The 17,118-nt window shown below is 26.0% G+C and overlaps 1 protein-coding gene across 2 annotated transcripts in view; it reads right to left on the bottom strand.

Moving 5' to 3' along the window:
• Nucleotides 1-17,118, bottom strand: part of LOC117178285 (ATP-binding cassette sub-family G member 4-like) — a 134,494-nt gene that overhangs the window by 40,476 nt on the left and 76,900 nt on the right. For both annotated transcript variants that reach the window (XM_033369646.1, XM_033369645.1), the window contains one exon: nucleotides 11,204-11,321. In XM_033369646.1, coding sequence (XP_033225537.1) covers nucleotides 11,204-11,321 — 118 coding nt within the window. The remainder of the gene's footprint in view (nucleotides 1-11,203; nucleotides 11,322-17,118) is intronic.

A 17,118-nucleotide genomic window follows, 5' to 3' on the forward strand; every position in this document is an offset into this window, starting at 1 on the left:
GAACCATGGATTCTCAAATTTTAGACATTTATTCCACCGTTTAGTGAGATTCCAGGTTAATTACAGACTCGAAAAGCTTTGGAAAATGGTTCACAAAAAAAAATAGGCACGAACAATCACGTTTTTTTTGTTTAAACTGCATTTTGGGATAATAAATAAATTTTTTGAGGAATTTCATTGGCACCGACGGAAAGAGGAGATCTTAAGCAATAAAAATATATGTGTCTCAATTTTTTCTAGTGTCGAATAGTCTTAGTTGTTGGCCGTTGAAAAGCAGTGTCCCGGTAGTGGCGTTTTGGCCGTTTAAGGGTTAAACCGAAAATGGAAATCATAAATTTCCAGTATAAAATTAATTTTCAGCAAAAAAAATTTCAACAAAATAGTTCAATTTTCCACCAAAGAGATGAATTTTCCAAACAAAAAGCCGAATTTCTATCAAATAAAGATTTTTCAGTCCAGAAAGAAAAAAAATTGATCCAATTGGTTAAACTTTTAAGCCAAAAAAACGAATTTTCTGAAAAAGAGTTGAATCTTTAATCTGAAAAATTAATTTAAAAAAAAGTAATAGCTGATATTTCACCAAAAAAAAAGAATGTTAAAACAAGTAGTTAAATTTTCAACACAATAGTCGAATTTTCAACCTATGAAGACGAATTCTCAACCAAAAATTCAAAAAAGAAATATAAATATAAATGCAAGGGAAATAAATTAATAAGAAGAATATTAATTCTCGTTGACTGCCGAACCTAATTTTTAAAATTCCGTAATTTCTGCCAAGCCAATTTTTCGTTTCCCCTGGCCATTCATATTCGAATAACAGAATCCTAATCTTGTAATATGTTTAAATAGAATCTTATATAAACGGAATCAACCAGTTTGAAATTAAATTTTCAATATATCGAATTTATTATCCTTGACAGCTATTTAAAGTGCTCTTATAGAAATTCCCTGATTTTTTCAAGATTTTTTTCAAATTTTCAGACTTTTTCCTGACTTTCTTTGATCAATTAAGTTCCCTGATTTGTGCCTGATTTCTAGCTTTTCCTGGCCTATCGCCACCTTGAAAACTATTTTAATATTTTTAGAGATGAAGAATATGTAGAAATGACAATATTAACAATTTTCAAATTTATTTTTTCTTCTCCTTTCGAAATATAAGTGACATTTTTAGATCAGTTATACGATGAACTGATAGTATAAGCCGAGTATAGCCGAAATAAGCCGAGTGTAGTCAAATATAGATAAAGTTCTTTAAAAAGCATTCTTGGACTATGATGAAATAAATTTCGTATCTGATTGATCGATCAAGATTTTGAACTTTGTTATTCATCAAACTCTGGAATTTGTTCAAATTCTAAAATTAAAAGATTTTGATCAAAGAGATTTTCATTTAATATTGAAGTGGATTTTAAGCAGTGATTTTTAATAGTACTCGCGCTTGTCGAACCGACAATTTCCAACGATAGTGTAAAACTGAAAAATTCGATTCATTAAATTTAATTCATATAAAATTTAAAAGATCAAGTACAAGTTTTTATGAATAAAAGAGAAAAGTTTTTAAAAATTGAACGATTTTGAGAACAAAATTTGAGAAAAATGGGTTCTAAACGGGATTTTGATAACAGAAATTGAGTTTGAAAAACGTCAGTAGAGGCATCTTTCTGACAATAATATTAGCATAAATTCATAAATCTATTAATAGAGAATCAAATGTAGAGTAAAAAAGGATGATTCGATTAAATGTCAATTTAATTTAATCTGAACAACATGACCTAAGATTGCTGAAGCAGTTTTGTTTGAAAGTAAAAAGTAAGAGCGATATTTGCCAAAATATTCGTATATATCATTTAAATATTTGAATTAACTTTAAAAGGTATGTAACTTTTCCCTCGCAAAAATAGGTTTTCATCATAAAAAACTAAAATATTTTGAACAGCCTTAAAAAACGACTTTAAAATCAATCTTCACAAGCAAGTTCATCGCAGGCGCAAGCGATAAGTAAAACGAAAAAGTAGGAATAGAGTTGAGGAAATGGTAAAAAGAGAAAATATGTGGAGTTTAATTTCGTTGCGAAGACATCGTTTCTTGAAACTTCCGTGACACTACAGTGACCCCTAACGTAACTTTTATGCTTTATGCAAATGCGAAGGAATACAATAGTGGTATATAGAATAGAATCTATTAATAATTAAAATTATTTTTTATTTAAACAAAAAAATATTAATTAAAATGTAGCGGAGCCGTAAAACTTAACTTTTAAAATTCCCTACATTTTTCCTGATTTTTCCCATACCAATTTTTCATTTTCATTGACCATTAATATTCAATGATCAGCATTTTAATTTTATTATATTTTTTAACATAGAGTCTTTTTTAATCGGGGTAAAACATCTTTAGACTAACACCTCAATTTTATTTTTTTAGTCAGTTGCATTTACAACCAAATAAATGAAGTTCAAAGCAAAAGAGACGAATTTTCAACAAAATAGTCTAACTTTTAACCAAATAGTTGAATTTTCAACTTACAAAGATAAATTTTCAATTAAAAGGTGGCTTTTTAATAAAAACGAGATTTAACTTTAAAAGAAAATAGTTTAAACTAAAAAGATGATATTTTTAGAATACAGTTGAATGTTGAACCCAAAAAGTTGAATTTTTATCTGGAAAGATGCATTTTTAACAAAAAATGCAAATAGTACATATTTAAATAAAAAATACGACTTTTTTACTAAAAAAAAAGATGAATTTTTAAACCAAAGACGACAAATTTTGAACAAAATAAACGAATTTTTAAAGAAATACTTAAATCTTCTACTAAATAAGATAAATTTTCAACAAAAAAGGGAAAAATTTAATTTTTAGTTGAAAAAAAAATAAATTTTCAATCAAAAATACGGATTTGTAACAAAATATATAAATTGTCAACTTAAAAAATAAATTCTCAACAAAAATGTAACAGTTCATATTTAAACCAAAATGTAACGATTTATCAACAAAATTCATAATTTTTAAACAAATCGTTGAATTTTCATGTAAAGAAGATACATTTTTAACAAAAAAGGTAAATGTTCAATTTTAGATAAAAAAATTATTTTTCAATAAAAATAACGAATTTTCCACAAAATAAATAAAGGTTTAACCTAAAAAAGATTAATTTTAAAACCAAAATGACGAATTCTGAACCAAGAAGAATAATTTTCTACCTAAAAAAGTCGAATTTTCAACAAAATAGTTAACTTTTCAATCAGAGAGATAAATTTTCAACTAAAATTATAAATTTCCTAACAAAAAATACGAATTTTAACAAAACAGTTTATTTTCAACCAAATAATAAAAGTTTTAATTAAAAATATAATATATTATTAAGGGAAAAAAATTTTTTTAAATTAAATTCAATATTATTTAATTAATTATTTTTAACAGTTGTTGAAAGTGCCGCTTACAGAAATTTACTGAGATTTGCGGCTTTTTAAAAGCTATAACTAAAATAAAATTGGACAATAGGATAGACCGTATAGAAATTATTTCTTGTTAAGGTATTTTCGATTGAGAAAACGACTAAATCCTGAATTAACTGAAATAAATTAAAACTGGCAGTCAGCTAAATAATTCTAGCCGAATAAAATATTTTCAGCAAGAAGTGAAATCGAAGAGAAAAAGAAACAAAATGAGAAAGTGATGTAACTAATGTAACATTTTTTTTATCACAAAAACCGCACGAGTCTGATCGATCTTAAAACACAGCAAGTTGATCCGGAAGAAAGTGAAATTCTCGAGCGAATCTACTAGAATCCGTATCGTTACTTTCATTCGCTCAAATAACTTTAGAAAAAATATAATTTGGACTTTACTCTCTTTCACTGCAAACTAATAAAACGTAGATTTTTTTATCAAACTAATTAACTTATCTTTTAAAAAAATCGGTTTATTTTCAAACATTTTTTTGTCATAAATTTTACAGAAAATCTTATATGATTTAAAAACGTTGGATATGATTCATAGAAGTTTCTTTATTATATAGAGAAAATTCCAATAAATTCATATGAATCACACCATTTTTTTTATTTACTTACAATTGATTAAAATTGGTAGATTATTTTCCTTATGAAGAAAATATGTCTCGCCGTATGTGGAAATATCTGAAACCGTGCTTTTAAAATTTTTATAAAATTTAAAAAACATAAATACATTTCCAAGATATTTCCGGATGAAATATTTATCAAAGTAGACTCACATTCAAATATTTGAATTTATATATTACATAAGTGCGATTAAGTGACTTTATGGTAATTAAAAGTTAAAATGATATTTCAACAATAAATTCAGTTATTTGGTTTAAAATGTCTGTATTTTGACCAACTTTGTCTTTTATGGTCCAATATTAATTTTCTTGGATTTGGTTAAACATCCATTCATTTTGTTCAAATTAATCTGCTTGGTTAAAAGCTCATCTCCTTGGTTGAAATTTTTCTTTGTGTTAAAAATTATTTTTTTTTTAACTAAAAATTTAACTTAGGCTTTTTCGAAAACTTACATTTTTTGGAAGAAATTTAATCTTCTTGGTTCAAAATTCATCGGTTCAATTGAAAATTTACCTATTTTGTTGAAAATTCATCAATTTGGTAAAAATGGGCCTTTTTTGTAAAAAAAATCCACTAACGGATTAAAAATTCATTACTTTAATTGAAAATTAATGTCTTTGCTGAAAAATTAAACTATTCTTTGAAAATTAATTTTTTTTTAATTTTTGAAGTAAAAATGTAACTATTCTATGTTTGGTTTAACATTTATCTTCTTTATTTAAGAATTCAGCTATTAGGTTAACAATTCCCTTACAAATTCCAAAATTTGATTGGAATATCATGTATTTTGTTTAAAACAATTCTTTTTTGGCAAAAGTTAATGTTTTTAGTTGAAACTGTATCTTTTGTGGTAAAAAATTTATCTTTTGAATAGAAAATTCAACTATTGGGTTAAATATTAATTTTTTTGGCGGGAAATGTAGGTTTTCCATTTTTGTTAGAAAACTAATCTTTTTTGATTAAAAAATAAATTGTATTTGTGGAAAGTGCATATTTTATAGTTGTAAATTCAATTTTTTGTCAGAAATTTCTCTTATTGAATTAAAAATTATTTAAAAAATATTTTTTGATGAAAATATCAACTATTGCCACTATTGTTAAAAATACATTTTTTTATTAAAGATTCCTCACTTTGATTAAAAAATAAACTATTTTATTGAAAATGTCCTTTTCCTTGGTTGAAAATTAATTATTTAAACTGAAAATGTAATTCTTATATGTTTTGTTTAATATTTATCTTTTTGGTAAAATTGTAATTTCTCACCTGGTTTAAAAATAAAACTTTTAATAGATATTTGACAATAAAGTTACTTTTGCTCCTATCAATAATGCAAATTTTAATTCTGATAAATATTTGTGGCTTTGGTTAATTCATAAAATTTTGCATTTGCGACAACAATGCATTCAAAATTTTCGTGACACACCTTTTTTTAGATAATGATAACTTCTATAAAAAAAGGCAAAGAAAATGTTTGTCAGTAATGCTGAAAATGAAATACGTGAAAGATATTTAAAGAAGTGCACAATGAACAAAAGCATAAATCTATTCCGAGTCTAGAGGATTGACATCCAATAAGGAATAAGATTTATTTGCTAAGAATGAGTTGTAGAAGAGAGATTTTCTACCAGGAAAACATCATTAAGAACATTTTTGAAAAAAATATTGACAATTATTGCTCATTTATCACTTAGTTTTTCTATTCACTGACGAATAGACCGTGGACTTCTTTCTTAAAACTAATTGTGGAAGGAACATGCGAATTCACGATCGCACAAAATATCTGTAAATACAGAACAAATATATCTTATGCCAATATCATAAAGGAGAGAGTTTCTTTCCACTGGAGGAAAAAAAACTTCGTCACTTGCTAGGGATTCTAGAGAAGAATTTTAAACAAAACAGTTAAATTTTCAGACGAAAAGGATGACTTCTCAATAAAATAGTTGCATTTTTAGCCAAATCGTGAGAGTTTCATCCTAAGATGATGAATTTTCAAAACAAAAAAATGATGAATTTTCAATAAAAAGGACGAATTTTCAACGAAACATTTGAGCCTTAAAAAAAAAACTTTTTAACCATACAGTTATATTTTTTCCATTTCCTGACTTTTCTCTGACTATTTTTTTTCTCACCATTAATGTTCAAATATATGGAACAAGCCATACACACGAATTATAGATTACAATTAAAATATTTAAAATTGATTTATTTTTTCGAATAAAAAGGATTACTTTACTACCATTATAGATAAACTTGTAATCAAAAGACGAAGATTCGACTAAAAAAGGTTTCCTCTTAACTAATTATTACAATTTTTAACAAAATAATTAAATTTTCAATCAAATATTCATATTTTTAAGCAAATACTTGAATTTTTACAAGAAAAGATAGATTCTAAAAAAAAAAAAAAACGATTTAACTTTGAACAAAAACAATTGCGTTTTGAACCAAATAGTGGAATTTTCAAACATTAAATTTCAATTCAAAAAGATACATTTTCCAACAAAAAATGGAATAGTTAAATTAGTTCAAGGTTAATTTTCTACCCAAAAGAAAACTTTGCAAAAAAAACTATTGAAATTTCAACTTTCATTATTATAAAATAAATTTTCGACAAAAATTGGAATAGTTAAACTTTCAGTTGAAAAAATTAATTTTCAATGAAAAAATTTTTTTTCATACAATATTCCACAAAAAATGGAATAGTAAAATTAGTTAAAGATTAACTTTCTACAAAAAAAAGACGAATTGTTAACAAAATTAATGAACTTCCAATGAAACAGATGAATTTTAAACTAAGAAGATTAAATTTATATCATAAAAGAAATATTAGGCACAAAATGGTATAGTTCAATTTTCAGCTGAAAAAATTAATTTTCATTAAAAAAGTATGATGAACTAAATAAATGATTTTTTGAATAAAAGGGGTAAGTTTTTAACCAAGAAGATTATTTTTCTACGACAAAAGTTTAAATTTAAACAAAATACAGGAATTTTCATCCAAATAGTTGAACCATTAACCGAAGAAGATACATTTTCAGTCAAATATAGAATACTTAAATATTAAGTAAAAAATGGTTTAATAAAATACAAGATTTTTAGACAAAATAGGTAAACCAAAGAAATGAATTTTCAACCAAAAAGATGAGTTAGTCACCAAAAGCATTAATTTTGAACTGAAGATGAAACATTTTTAACCAAACACAGATTTATTAAATTTTCAGATTAAACAAAATAAATTTTCAACAAAATAGTTGAATTTTGTACAAAAAAAAAGCGTTGTCAGCCAAAAGGATGAATAATACGCCAAAGAAAATGATTTTTGAACAATGAAAAATGTAATAGTTATTATTTTAACCAAAAAATAGTTTAATTTAAAAAAAGATGAATTTTTATTTTGCGGTTGAATCATCAACTAAAACAGATTAATTTGTAACCAAAAAAGATGCCATTTGTACCTAAATAAATGATTTTTTACCCACAAAGACGTATTTTTAACAAAACAATTGAATTTTCAACCAAAAAGGACGACGTTTTTAAACGAAATTGTTGAATTTTCAAAAAATAAATAAAATTAACTTCAAGTTCAATTTAATAAAAATGCCATGACTGTAATGTTTTCTGGGCATTCCCTGACTTGTAGCAATCCTGTATAATTGAATGATGGAATTTTATCGATATGTAAAAATATTAAAAATCGTCATCCCACATGTGACTGTCATATAATAATCCCTTAAACTCACATCCCTCCTCAAATCCGTCAGCAGTCGGATCCTTATTAAAAGCGCTCGAATTTGCATGAAGATTTGGTCAGAGAAGTGGAAAACTGCAGAAAACTAAAACTCCTGACCAAACCTGGTTAATGACATACGACGAGTTTGGATGTAAGGCTTTCGATAGCATCCTATAATTCATCATCGGCGTCACACTTTCCCGCTTGGCAGTAGTTAAATGCAGTGAAAGCACGACTAGGCGAGAATCATGAAACGGTCACCCATCCGAGCTAACCGCCCTCATCCATGCTTAACATTCGAGATTTCGAGGAGTCGAGAGAATCCCCACCCACCTACTGTCGTCGGTTTAAAATTCGATTGTATTATAGAACATAAATTCTGAAAATTACTCATTGTTCTTTTTTGATGGCATGAACAGTGAATACAGCTTTTCAATCATAAATGTCAAACTACATTATCACATGGCACAGTTTGATAAGGAGTATATCAATGTGAACTACTGACATACATTTCAACGTTGACTCTTAATTAGTCGCACTGATATGGAAAATATATATTATAATTTGTCAAATTAGTCCGAGAGAGCATCGAAAATAAATATTAAAAATCCATTAGAATTATTGTTGAAAGACAGTTTGGAGTTTATCAAACAAAATTGTATCAACAAAAAGCAATTTTCACAATTTGTCATATTTTTGTCCCTTCCTGTTTCCTTATTATGAATCTTGGATTTTTTTTTTTCATAATGAGAGCATATTTGGAATTGAGAAATGATTTGTGTTGCAAAAGTTTTCAACAGAAATATTAAACATGAATTTAATTGCGATTTATTTTAAGTAACCAATTTTTTCTTTCATTACTTGTTTTATAGCTGAAGGCTGTTTCTTCTTGATCATTTAGTAACAATTGTAGGTGTTTTTAAAACATTTTTTTCCCAGAAGAATTGTAATATTCGAGTATAACTTTAGAATTCTTTAAGTTCTGTTGAAAAATTGCATGTCGAAAAAATAATTATTCAAACAAAAACTTAGATTCTCTACTATTAAAATTGTAAATTTGTTTAAAAAATTTAATTTTCCGAAAATTTAGATTCAACATAACTTCGAACTTGCATTAAACGACTTACTGTTGATTTAAAACACGAACCAACAAATTTTGGTAGATTAACAATAATTGATTAAAGTTTGGATTTTTTCTTGCCAAAATAATCCAGTTTCTGCTTAATTAAATTCATTTTGGTTTTTTCGTTTTTACTTGCATCATTTCGGATTTTAGATTTTAATTTTTTAAATTTTATTCTGTACATAATTAGAGATATCAATATCTCTATGCTGGATATCCTGTGCGAATAAACATGAAGAAACGTTAAATATTGACTTTAAAATACAATAACCTGAGTGCACAAATATTGTGAGTTATTATTATATCGGAACGTGCCGGAAAGTTAAATTTGCTTCTAATGGAGATCAGTAAAGTTTGAGTACTTTGTAAATATCTAAAGTAGAACTTCCTGCTTCTGGGCCCATGCAATCAACTTTAAAAAATAATACAGTGGATTGTTTTGAATGCGTGCAATATTTATTTAATACTATATATTAAAACATGTGATCTCTTTAATTAATTAATTTTTAGTGGTACAATAGGGTAGTTTAAAAATGCATTGAACCATTTTTTTTATCGAATTTATATTCAGATGATTCGGAAATTTCTTTGATGACACGGGGTCCCAAGAAAACCCCATAAGTGAAAAAATTGGGCTTGAGAGTTTTTAGCGCTAATTATCATTTTTTTGCGGCTTTTTAAATGCAAATTGTTTTTAACACATTAAATATTATTTTATACTAATAATTATATTTCTACTTAAATTTCTTAAACAATTCATTATTTTTTTTAGCAATTTTCTCTTAGAATGGAGATAGAAAGTCACGTTATTTTTTTAATTCCCCACTTTTTGTATAATTTTCAATTAGAGTGAGGTAATAGTTGATTAATGTTAAAAACATTATTGTTTAAACAATTTATTAATACTGATGATAATATAGTCTTTGGATAATGCTAGAAATTGCGGTTTTTCCTGAAATTTTTTAGTTTTTGTCCACTTTTAACTTAAAGTGGGTTGAAACTTAATTCAATTTGGCAACAATAATTGTTAAAAAAAATTATTATTGATTATAGTTATCTTCTTCTATATTCAGTTCAGTATTACCAAACTCTACATGAAAATTGGACATCTAATTATCAGTATGAAGTAGTATTTTATATATTAGAAACAATTTGCGTTTAAAAACCGCAAAAAAATCATAATTAGCAACAAAAACTCCAAAAACCCATTTTTTCACATACGGGGGTTTTCAGGGACCTTATAAAACAGACTTATGAGGGTGATATTTAAAAAGTTACATTTCATTCGTATTCTATGGCTAACTTTGATGAGAAATAATGAGTTATAGCTCGATTCACCAAATATTAAAGATTCAGCATAAAATTTACAAAAACGTCTTTCTTTCCTTATGGGAAATAAGCTTTAAACTTTATGGGGCGTACGCCACTTCTAAACATCACAAAAAATTTAATTTGTGTGTTAATTAGAACAAATTTCCTGTGGATATATCCGAAAATAAATAAATTTTATTCTATTTAAATTGTTAAAATTGTTAATTGTTAATTGTTTTATGTTCAGTAAGAAATAACCCCTGTATTTGATGCAAAATTAAATAATTTGTTTGATGATATTGTCGGGTTTAGAATACGAAAATTTGGAATTTCTTTATAATAAACGGTCTGTAATGAAATAATATGGATCATTAAATAGAATGAATTCAAATGAATTAAAAAAATATACAAATTCCATTTATTTAATAAAATAAGAGTATAGTTTTAGATTTAGAAACATTTAAGGGGGAAAAAATCTCTGGCGTCAGGAAGAGATCATCGTGGTTTCGTCGCTGTTCCTGCCTGATTGAATATTTTGTCTTTTTTTCTTTTATTTATTTTTTTGCTTGGTAATGATGCTGTATGAATGCCGAAACTTTCGTGATTAGTTTTTACAAATGTTTTTTCATTGTGACTTGATAATGATAAAAATAAAAAGGAAGAAAGAAATAAAAAAGAGAAGGAAGGGGATTTTCTTGGCTGTCTTCTCATTTTTCTTTTCTAATTTTTTATTTTTATCCAAAAAAGGAAATTCATTTCTTTTCTTTTTTAGGGAAATTATCAAATAAAATTATAAAATAAATTTATAGTTATATTTTTATTACAAAAATAAAACATCACTAAGATTTTAAATATCAATTATCAATGTCTATGGAAGTTTTTTCTTCCTGGTTTATATAAAAAATAATACACAATACCTTTTGGATTAAAAAAAATAAATTAAAAAAACTCACTTGTATCCAGTAAGGATATTAAGAAGGGTTGATTTTCCAGCACCAGACGGTCCCATTATCGCCGTCAGCTCGCCGGATCTGAGTCTTCCACTGACTGATTTGAGGATTATCTTGACATCTGGACAAAATTGGAAAATTAAAAATTAGAAACCATATCTAGATAGATTATAAAATCCACGTAGATGCAACAAAAATTGTATTTTATCAGGTACTAAAAACCATAAATAGTCCTAAAAATACTAAAACATTAACAGGGAGGTCACTTTTATCATCGGAAAAATTACCGGTTTTGTTCCGGTTGGCAAACAATTTTCCCGATCACTGAAATTGAAAAGTTCAAACTTGTAAAGCTGAAGATTTTCTTATTTGAAGTAATAAAACCTAAACTGCAAATTAAAGTAGCCAAAATTAAACTCATATCTATTTTCAACTTCCCAAACTAAATATTTAAAAAAATGTCATTAGAAATTTTTCAATTCAATCGTTTAATAATGGACAAGTTATATAATATTATGGAATTATTACAAGAAATGATAGATAGCTTATTTAAAAAATTTTTTTTGGAATACGCATCAAAATAATTTTTGATAAATAAAAAATTTATATCAAAAAATTATCCTAATACATGGGAAATCGGGTGATTTTTCAAGAAAATAGGAAAATAAATTTTGCTGAATCAAATTAATATTTAAATTATAAGTATGATATTCAATTTAATATGAAATGCTTTAAATTCCCAAGATTTTAAATCGAAATATATTGCACTTTCAACAAAATATTTAAATTCTCAAAAAAATAAGATTTAGATTTTCAAATAAAAAATTTTAAGGGTTTCGAAAATATTAAATTTTTTTTTTAAATAATTGATTTTCTAACCTATTTGTTGAATTTTAAACCAAACAGTCGATTTTCAAATAAAAATTATTCAAATTCAACCATAAACAATTTCATTTGTAACCCAATAGTTTTTTTACCAGATGGTTACATTTGTTATAAAACAGTTGAATTTAGAACAACAAGTCATTTTCCAACCAAAAAAGATGAAGTGTCAACCAAATGGTACAATTTTACAACAAAAAACATTCAAACTCAATCACAAACAGTTGTATTTTTAACTAAATTGTTGAATTTTGAAAGCAAAAGAACGAATTTTTTCAAGAAAGTTTAATTGCGAACTAGAAATGGTGAATTTTTAATAAAAAAGGTGAATTTATGAAAAACAAATGACATGTTTGACCAATAAATATAAATATTTAACAAAATAGTTTAAACTTAAAAAAAAATAATTTTCAACTAAATGGATGAAATTATAACTAAATAGTTTAACTTTGAGTAAAAAAAGACGAATTTTCAACAAAAAAGTTGAATTTTCGTCAAAAGCCGAATTTTTTAAAAGACAGTATAATTCAAAATTTTAAAAGGTGAATTAAAAAAAATCAGGATTGTTTGATGGTGAAAAAAAATACCACCAACTATTTTTCGAAAATTAACCGATTCATCTTCTCGACATCTGAATTTAATTGCTTTAAGATATAATGATAATATTTGGTGATAAAAATAAAAATAAAAAACGCGTTTCCTAAAAGATGTCACTTTTATTTATTACATTCGCATCATTTATGATTGAGAAAGTATTATAATTTTCGGAAATTTGACATCACACTTTTTCATCTGATATCGACGTTTCGAGACCCCCTGAATCCGAAAATCAGGTTTTCACGATGGCGTCTGTCTGTCTGTCCGTCCGGCCGTCCGTCCGTAAATACGATAACTCTCGAAAAAATGAACGAATCAAACCCATCTTTGGCACACTTTTTTTAGACCCTAAAAGAAAGGACGAGTTCGTGAACCAGCCATTTTTGATGAAAATTCAAAAAATGAGCGCATTTTGAAAATTTTTGAGACCACTTTTTTCTGAATTTGAAAATTCTATGTACGGATATTTATAATATTAAAAAGAACAAACAATTTATCCTTATGACTTTTTTCGATAAAAAGAAAATTCTCAGAGTTATAGCGTTTTCAAAAGAATTTAAATCAACCAAAAATCAAAATTTGAAGCCAAAAAACGCACGATATGAAAAAAAGTCAAAAGTCGGAAATCGAGCGCGCAGCACGATGAGAATGTGTACCTCAAAGCCTACAGAGCTTTGAAAAACTTAATCTTTGACTGTACTTAATTAAGTAGGCAATTCAGAATATGAAGACGCATATAAATATTGCCATCTAAAATAGATCTTTTTGATAAAATTTTTTTCAAGCATTCCAAATGCAAAGAATAAATATCCGAGCGCGAAGCGCGAGATGCAACTGTCGCGCGACCTAGACACGCTCAAACTTGCGAGCCGCGCGCGATGAGAATATGCTCGCGAAGCGGGCAGACTTTTTTTTACTTTTCCGTCAGAGGATGATATAATTGTGTAAATTAATCTTTAAAGCACAATCATTAGTTTCATCAGATTTGACATTTTTTATAAATGAAAATTTATAAAATTCTGCATACACAGTTTACATCCGATTTTTTAAAAAAGGTTTTAAACACTTTTTTTAAATAAATAAATTGACAATAAAAATTGTTAACTTTGAAGAGAACTGTTCGTTATATAATATTAAGATTCATTCAAAAAGATCTAGAATCAATGATACAACAATTTCAATTTGTTTTAATAGAACTGTAAAAGTTTAAACATTTATTGAATTTTTTATAAACAAGTAAGTGGATGAAAATAATTTTATGCGGATTAGCAGTGACGGATCTCTTAATTTCAACAAAATTTTTACAATATTTAGGCAAAAAAGGTTTGTGAGTCGGATATTTGTTATTACAGTCGAATCCAGATTTAGTAATTCTAGATTTAATGTTTCCGAGAATTGATACTGCACCGTAAAGATCGGTGAGAGGATCTGCGGGGGGATGTGCGTTGTTCACCCAGTCGTGACAAAATAGAGAGAGAGAAAAAAACAGGAGAGAGAAAACAGGAATGAGACTTTGTTTTTAACAGTTGATAACAATAATTGTTATTCATTGCCTAAGAGTTCTAAAAAAGGTTGAAACGTAGTTATTTGCAGTTAATTATGTAGAAAAAATTAAATCAATATCTTGAAACATAGCCAAGGAGCTAATCTGTTAAATACGTTTGTTTACAAAATTATTAAACCATAATTACAGGATAATTTATGGTCGTTTACATAAAACGCGGTATCTATTTTCTCACAAATAACTGAGACGGATAATTGTTTATAAAATTTGTTTGCTCTATAACAAATTATGTATTCATTTTCATTAATCTAACACACAAACCCCGTATGCATATTTGTTTTAAAAAATTCAATAAATGTTTCAACTTTTACAGTTCTACTCAAAAACATTTCTAAATTAGTATCATTGATTCAAGATCTTTTTGAATGAATCTGAATATTTTATAATTAACGGTATTTTTCAAAAGTCGAGAATTTTTGCTGTTGTTTTGTTTACGAAATAAAAAGTAATAAGAGCCTTTTTTAAAGAATTGGATATAAAGGATGTATACAAAATTTTATTAATTTTCATTTATAAATAAAAATTAATTTTTTAATTTTGAAATGTATCCTAAAACAAGTAAATTCATACGTCGAAAAGTTAAATCGACTATTTAGAACCCAAGATACGTCATTTGAAAAAAAAGTCTAAAAACTCGAAGTCCCATATCTCCAATAAAGATAAATTTTCAACAAAATAGTTGAATGTCAAATACAAAAAAAATGTCATCAATCAATGACAGTTAAAAACAAATAGATAAACTTTCAACCATAAAAGAATAATTTTCAGCAAAGTCGTTAAATTATTAACCAAATAGTTAAATTTTCAGGCCAAAAAGAAAATTCTAAAAAAAAAATAGTAACATTTTTAACAAATAGTTGAATTTTCAACGAAAAGAATTATTTAACTTTTAACCAAAATAGTAGTTACCCCAATTAAAAATATATATGTCTACCCCCCCCATCGAAGTTTTTGCGTGACCCCCCCCCCCCATTTGTTGCGCATTTAATAAACGGCCCCTAACTGAAGATTTGAAAAATATTGACACAAAAATTGACTTTGAAAGTCCCTAATTTGGTTAATATTTTGATTCCTTCATTTTTCCCTGAAATAAAGCATCATGCACTTAATCACATATTGCACGCATGTTAAATAGCAAAGCAGAAGCCTTATTTGCTCAGCTCTGAAACAAAGAGTAGAATTACGTTTATTTTGATAGGTGTACAAAGTCCACCATAAATAATTCCTCACTCGGATACGAGATGACTCATTACGGATTTGTGATTTGTTCAAGAATTTGATGAACGAAAAAATGATCATCTTGAACTTTGGATTTGCATGCAATACCATATCTTTAGGCTCGAATTAAAGGTGTCTCTTAAAAATCTTAATACTTCAAAGTCCAAAATCATTTCTATTTGCCAATTTTTTTCTGAATCTTTTTTTTTTCTTCAGATAATTCAGATTAAAACTTCCAATAAATACAGGATTTATAACTAACAATGTGAAAACTTTAGATTTCTGAGAAATGTAAAGTTATTTAAATAATATATTCAATAATAATAATAATGATAACCAATGCAACAAAGGTGACCAGAACATTGATAGGAGCAATGTGATGTTTTCATTTTTTAATATTTCTAAAAAAGAAGCTTTTTAAGAATTCTATAATATGTCAAGGGTATAGAAAAAAAAATTTTTCAGAGAAAGTTAACCAATATTTTTGAACATTTTAATTATTTCCTACAATTTTGAAAAAGAGTATGGACAATTCTAAAGGTTAATTTTTCAATTAGAAAAACTACAAAGTTTAATAAAATATGCTATCAAGTTTTAAGAGACATTCAGAAGTTCAAAAAAAGATTGAAAATTAATTTAAAACTCTGATTTCTTATTTACAAAAAAAAAACTTTTAAGAGAAAATTAAAAAAGATTTCGAAATATTTTTGATTCTTTCTTAAAATTTCGAAAAATAATATGGGCGACTTTATAGTAAAATTTTTCGATAAGGTAGACTACAAAGTTTTATTTGAAATTTCGTGGAAAACCTAAAAGATTTTTGAAAACTTTAAAAAGTTTCTAAATTAATTTGAAATTTGGAACGATTTTTAATAAAATAAAAAATGTACAATTTTGGTTATCTTGGAATAAACATTTTGAAGCTTTTAAACATTTTAAAAGGTTTCACGATAAAGAACAAAATTTCTTAAAATTCATTGGATAACTTAAACTGATTTTTTATTATGAAAAACTAATTTTAAGAGAACATTTCAAAAGAGTTCAAAACATTTTAAAATAGTTCCAAAAATATTAGAACAGAATCTGGCGAATTTAAAGGCATTTTTTTTTATTTTTCAGAATTTTAAGAAAATGTTTGGAAAAATTCTAATATATAATTTTAAAAGATACTTCGAAGGTTCAAAAGTTCTGGAAATGGTTAAAACATATATTTTTAGATTTAAACAGGTTTCCAACAATTTCAAGCAAAATGTACAATTTGGAAGAATATTGCAGAAAAAGTTCTAAAGCTTTGCAAGAAGTTCAAAATGTTTCACGAAATTGAAAAACTCTTTTTTAAATGCGTGTGATAATGTTTAATAACTTTTTATATGAGAGAAAATTAATTTTTAATGAAAATCTGAAAAGGTTTTAGAAGATTTCAAAAAATGTCTATAAATTTTCAAACAAATCTGGAAGATTTAAAAGCAGATTTTTGTAATCTTAAAAGGTTTTACAAAATTTTCGAATAATTTGAGACAGTTAGAAATATATTTTTTCTAGAAGTCCTAAATATCTTTTAAACTGACTCGAATTTTTCCTCAAATTAGGCGAAATTCTGTATAACAAAAAAGTTATACTTTTTTGACATATCAGGAACCATGCAAAATTTATTTGA

This window comes from Belonocnema kinseyi, chromosome 8 (genome assembly GCF_010883055.1).
Source record: "Belonocnema kinseyi isolate 2016_QV_RU_SX_M_011 chromosome 8, B_treatae_v1, whole genome shotgun sequence".
NCBI classification, from domain to species: domain Eukaryota; kingdom Metazoa; phylum Arthropoda; class Insecta; order Hymenoptera; family Cynipidae; genus Belonocnema; species Belonocnema kinseyi.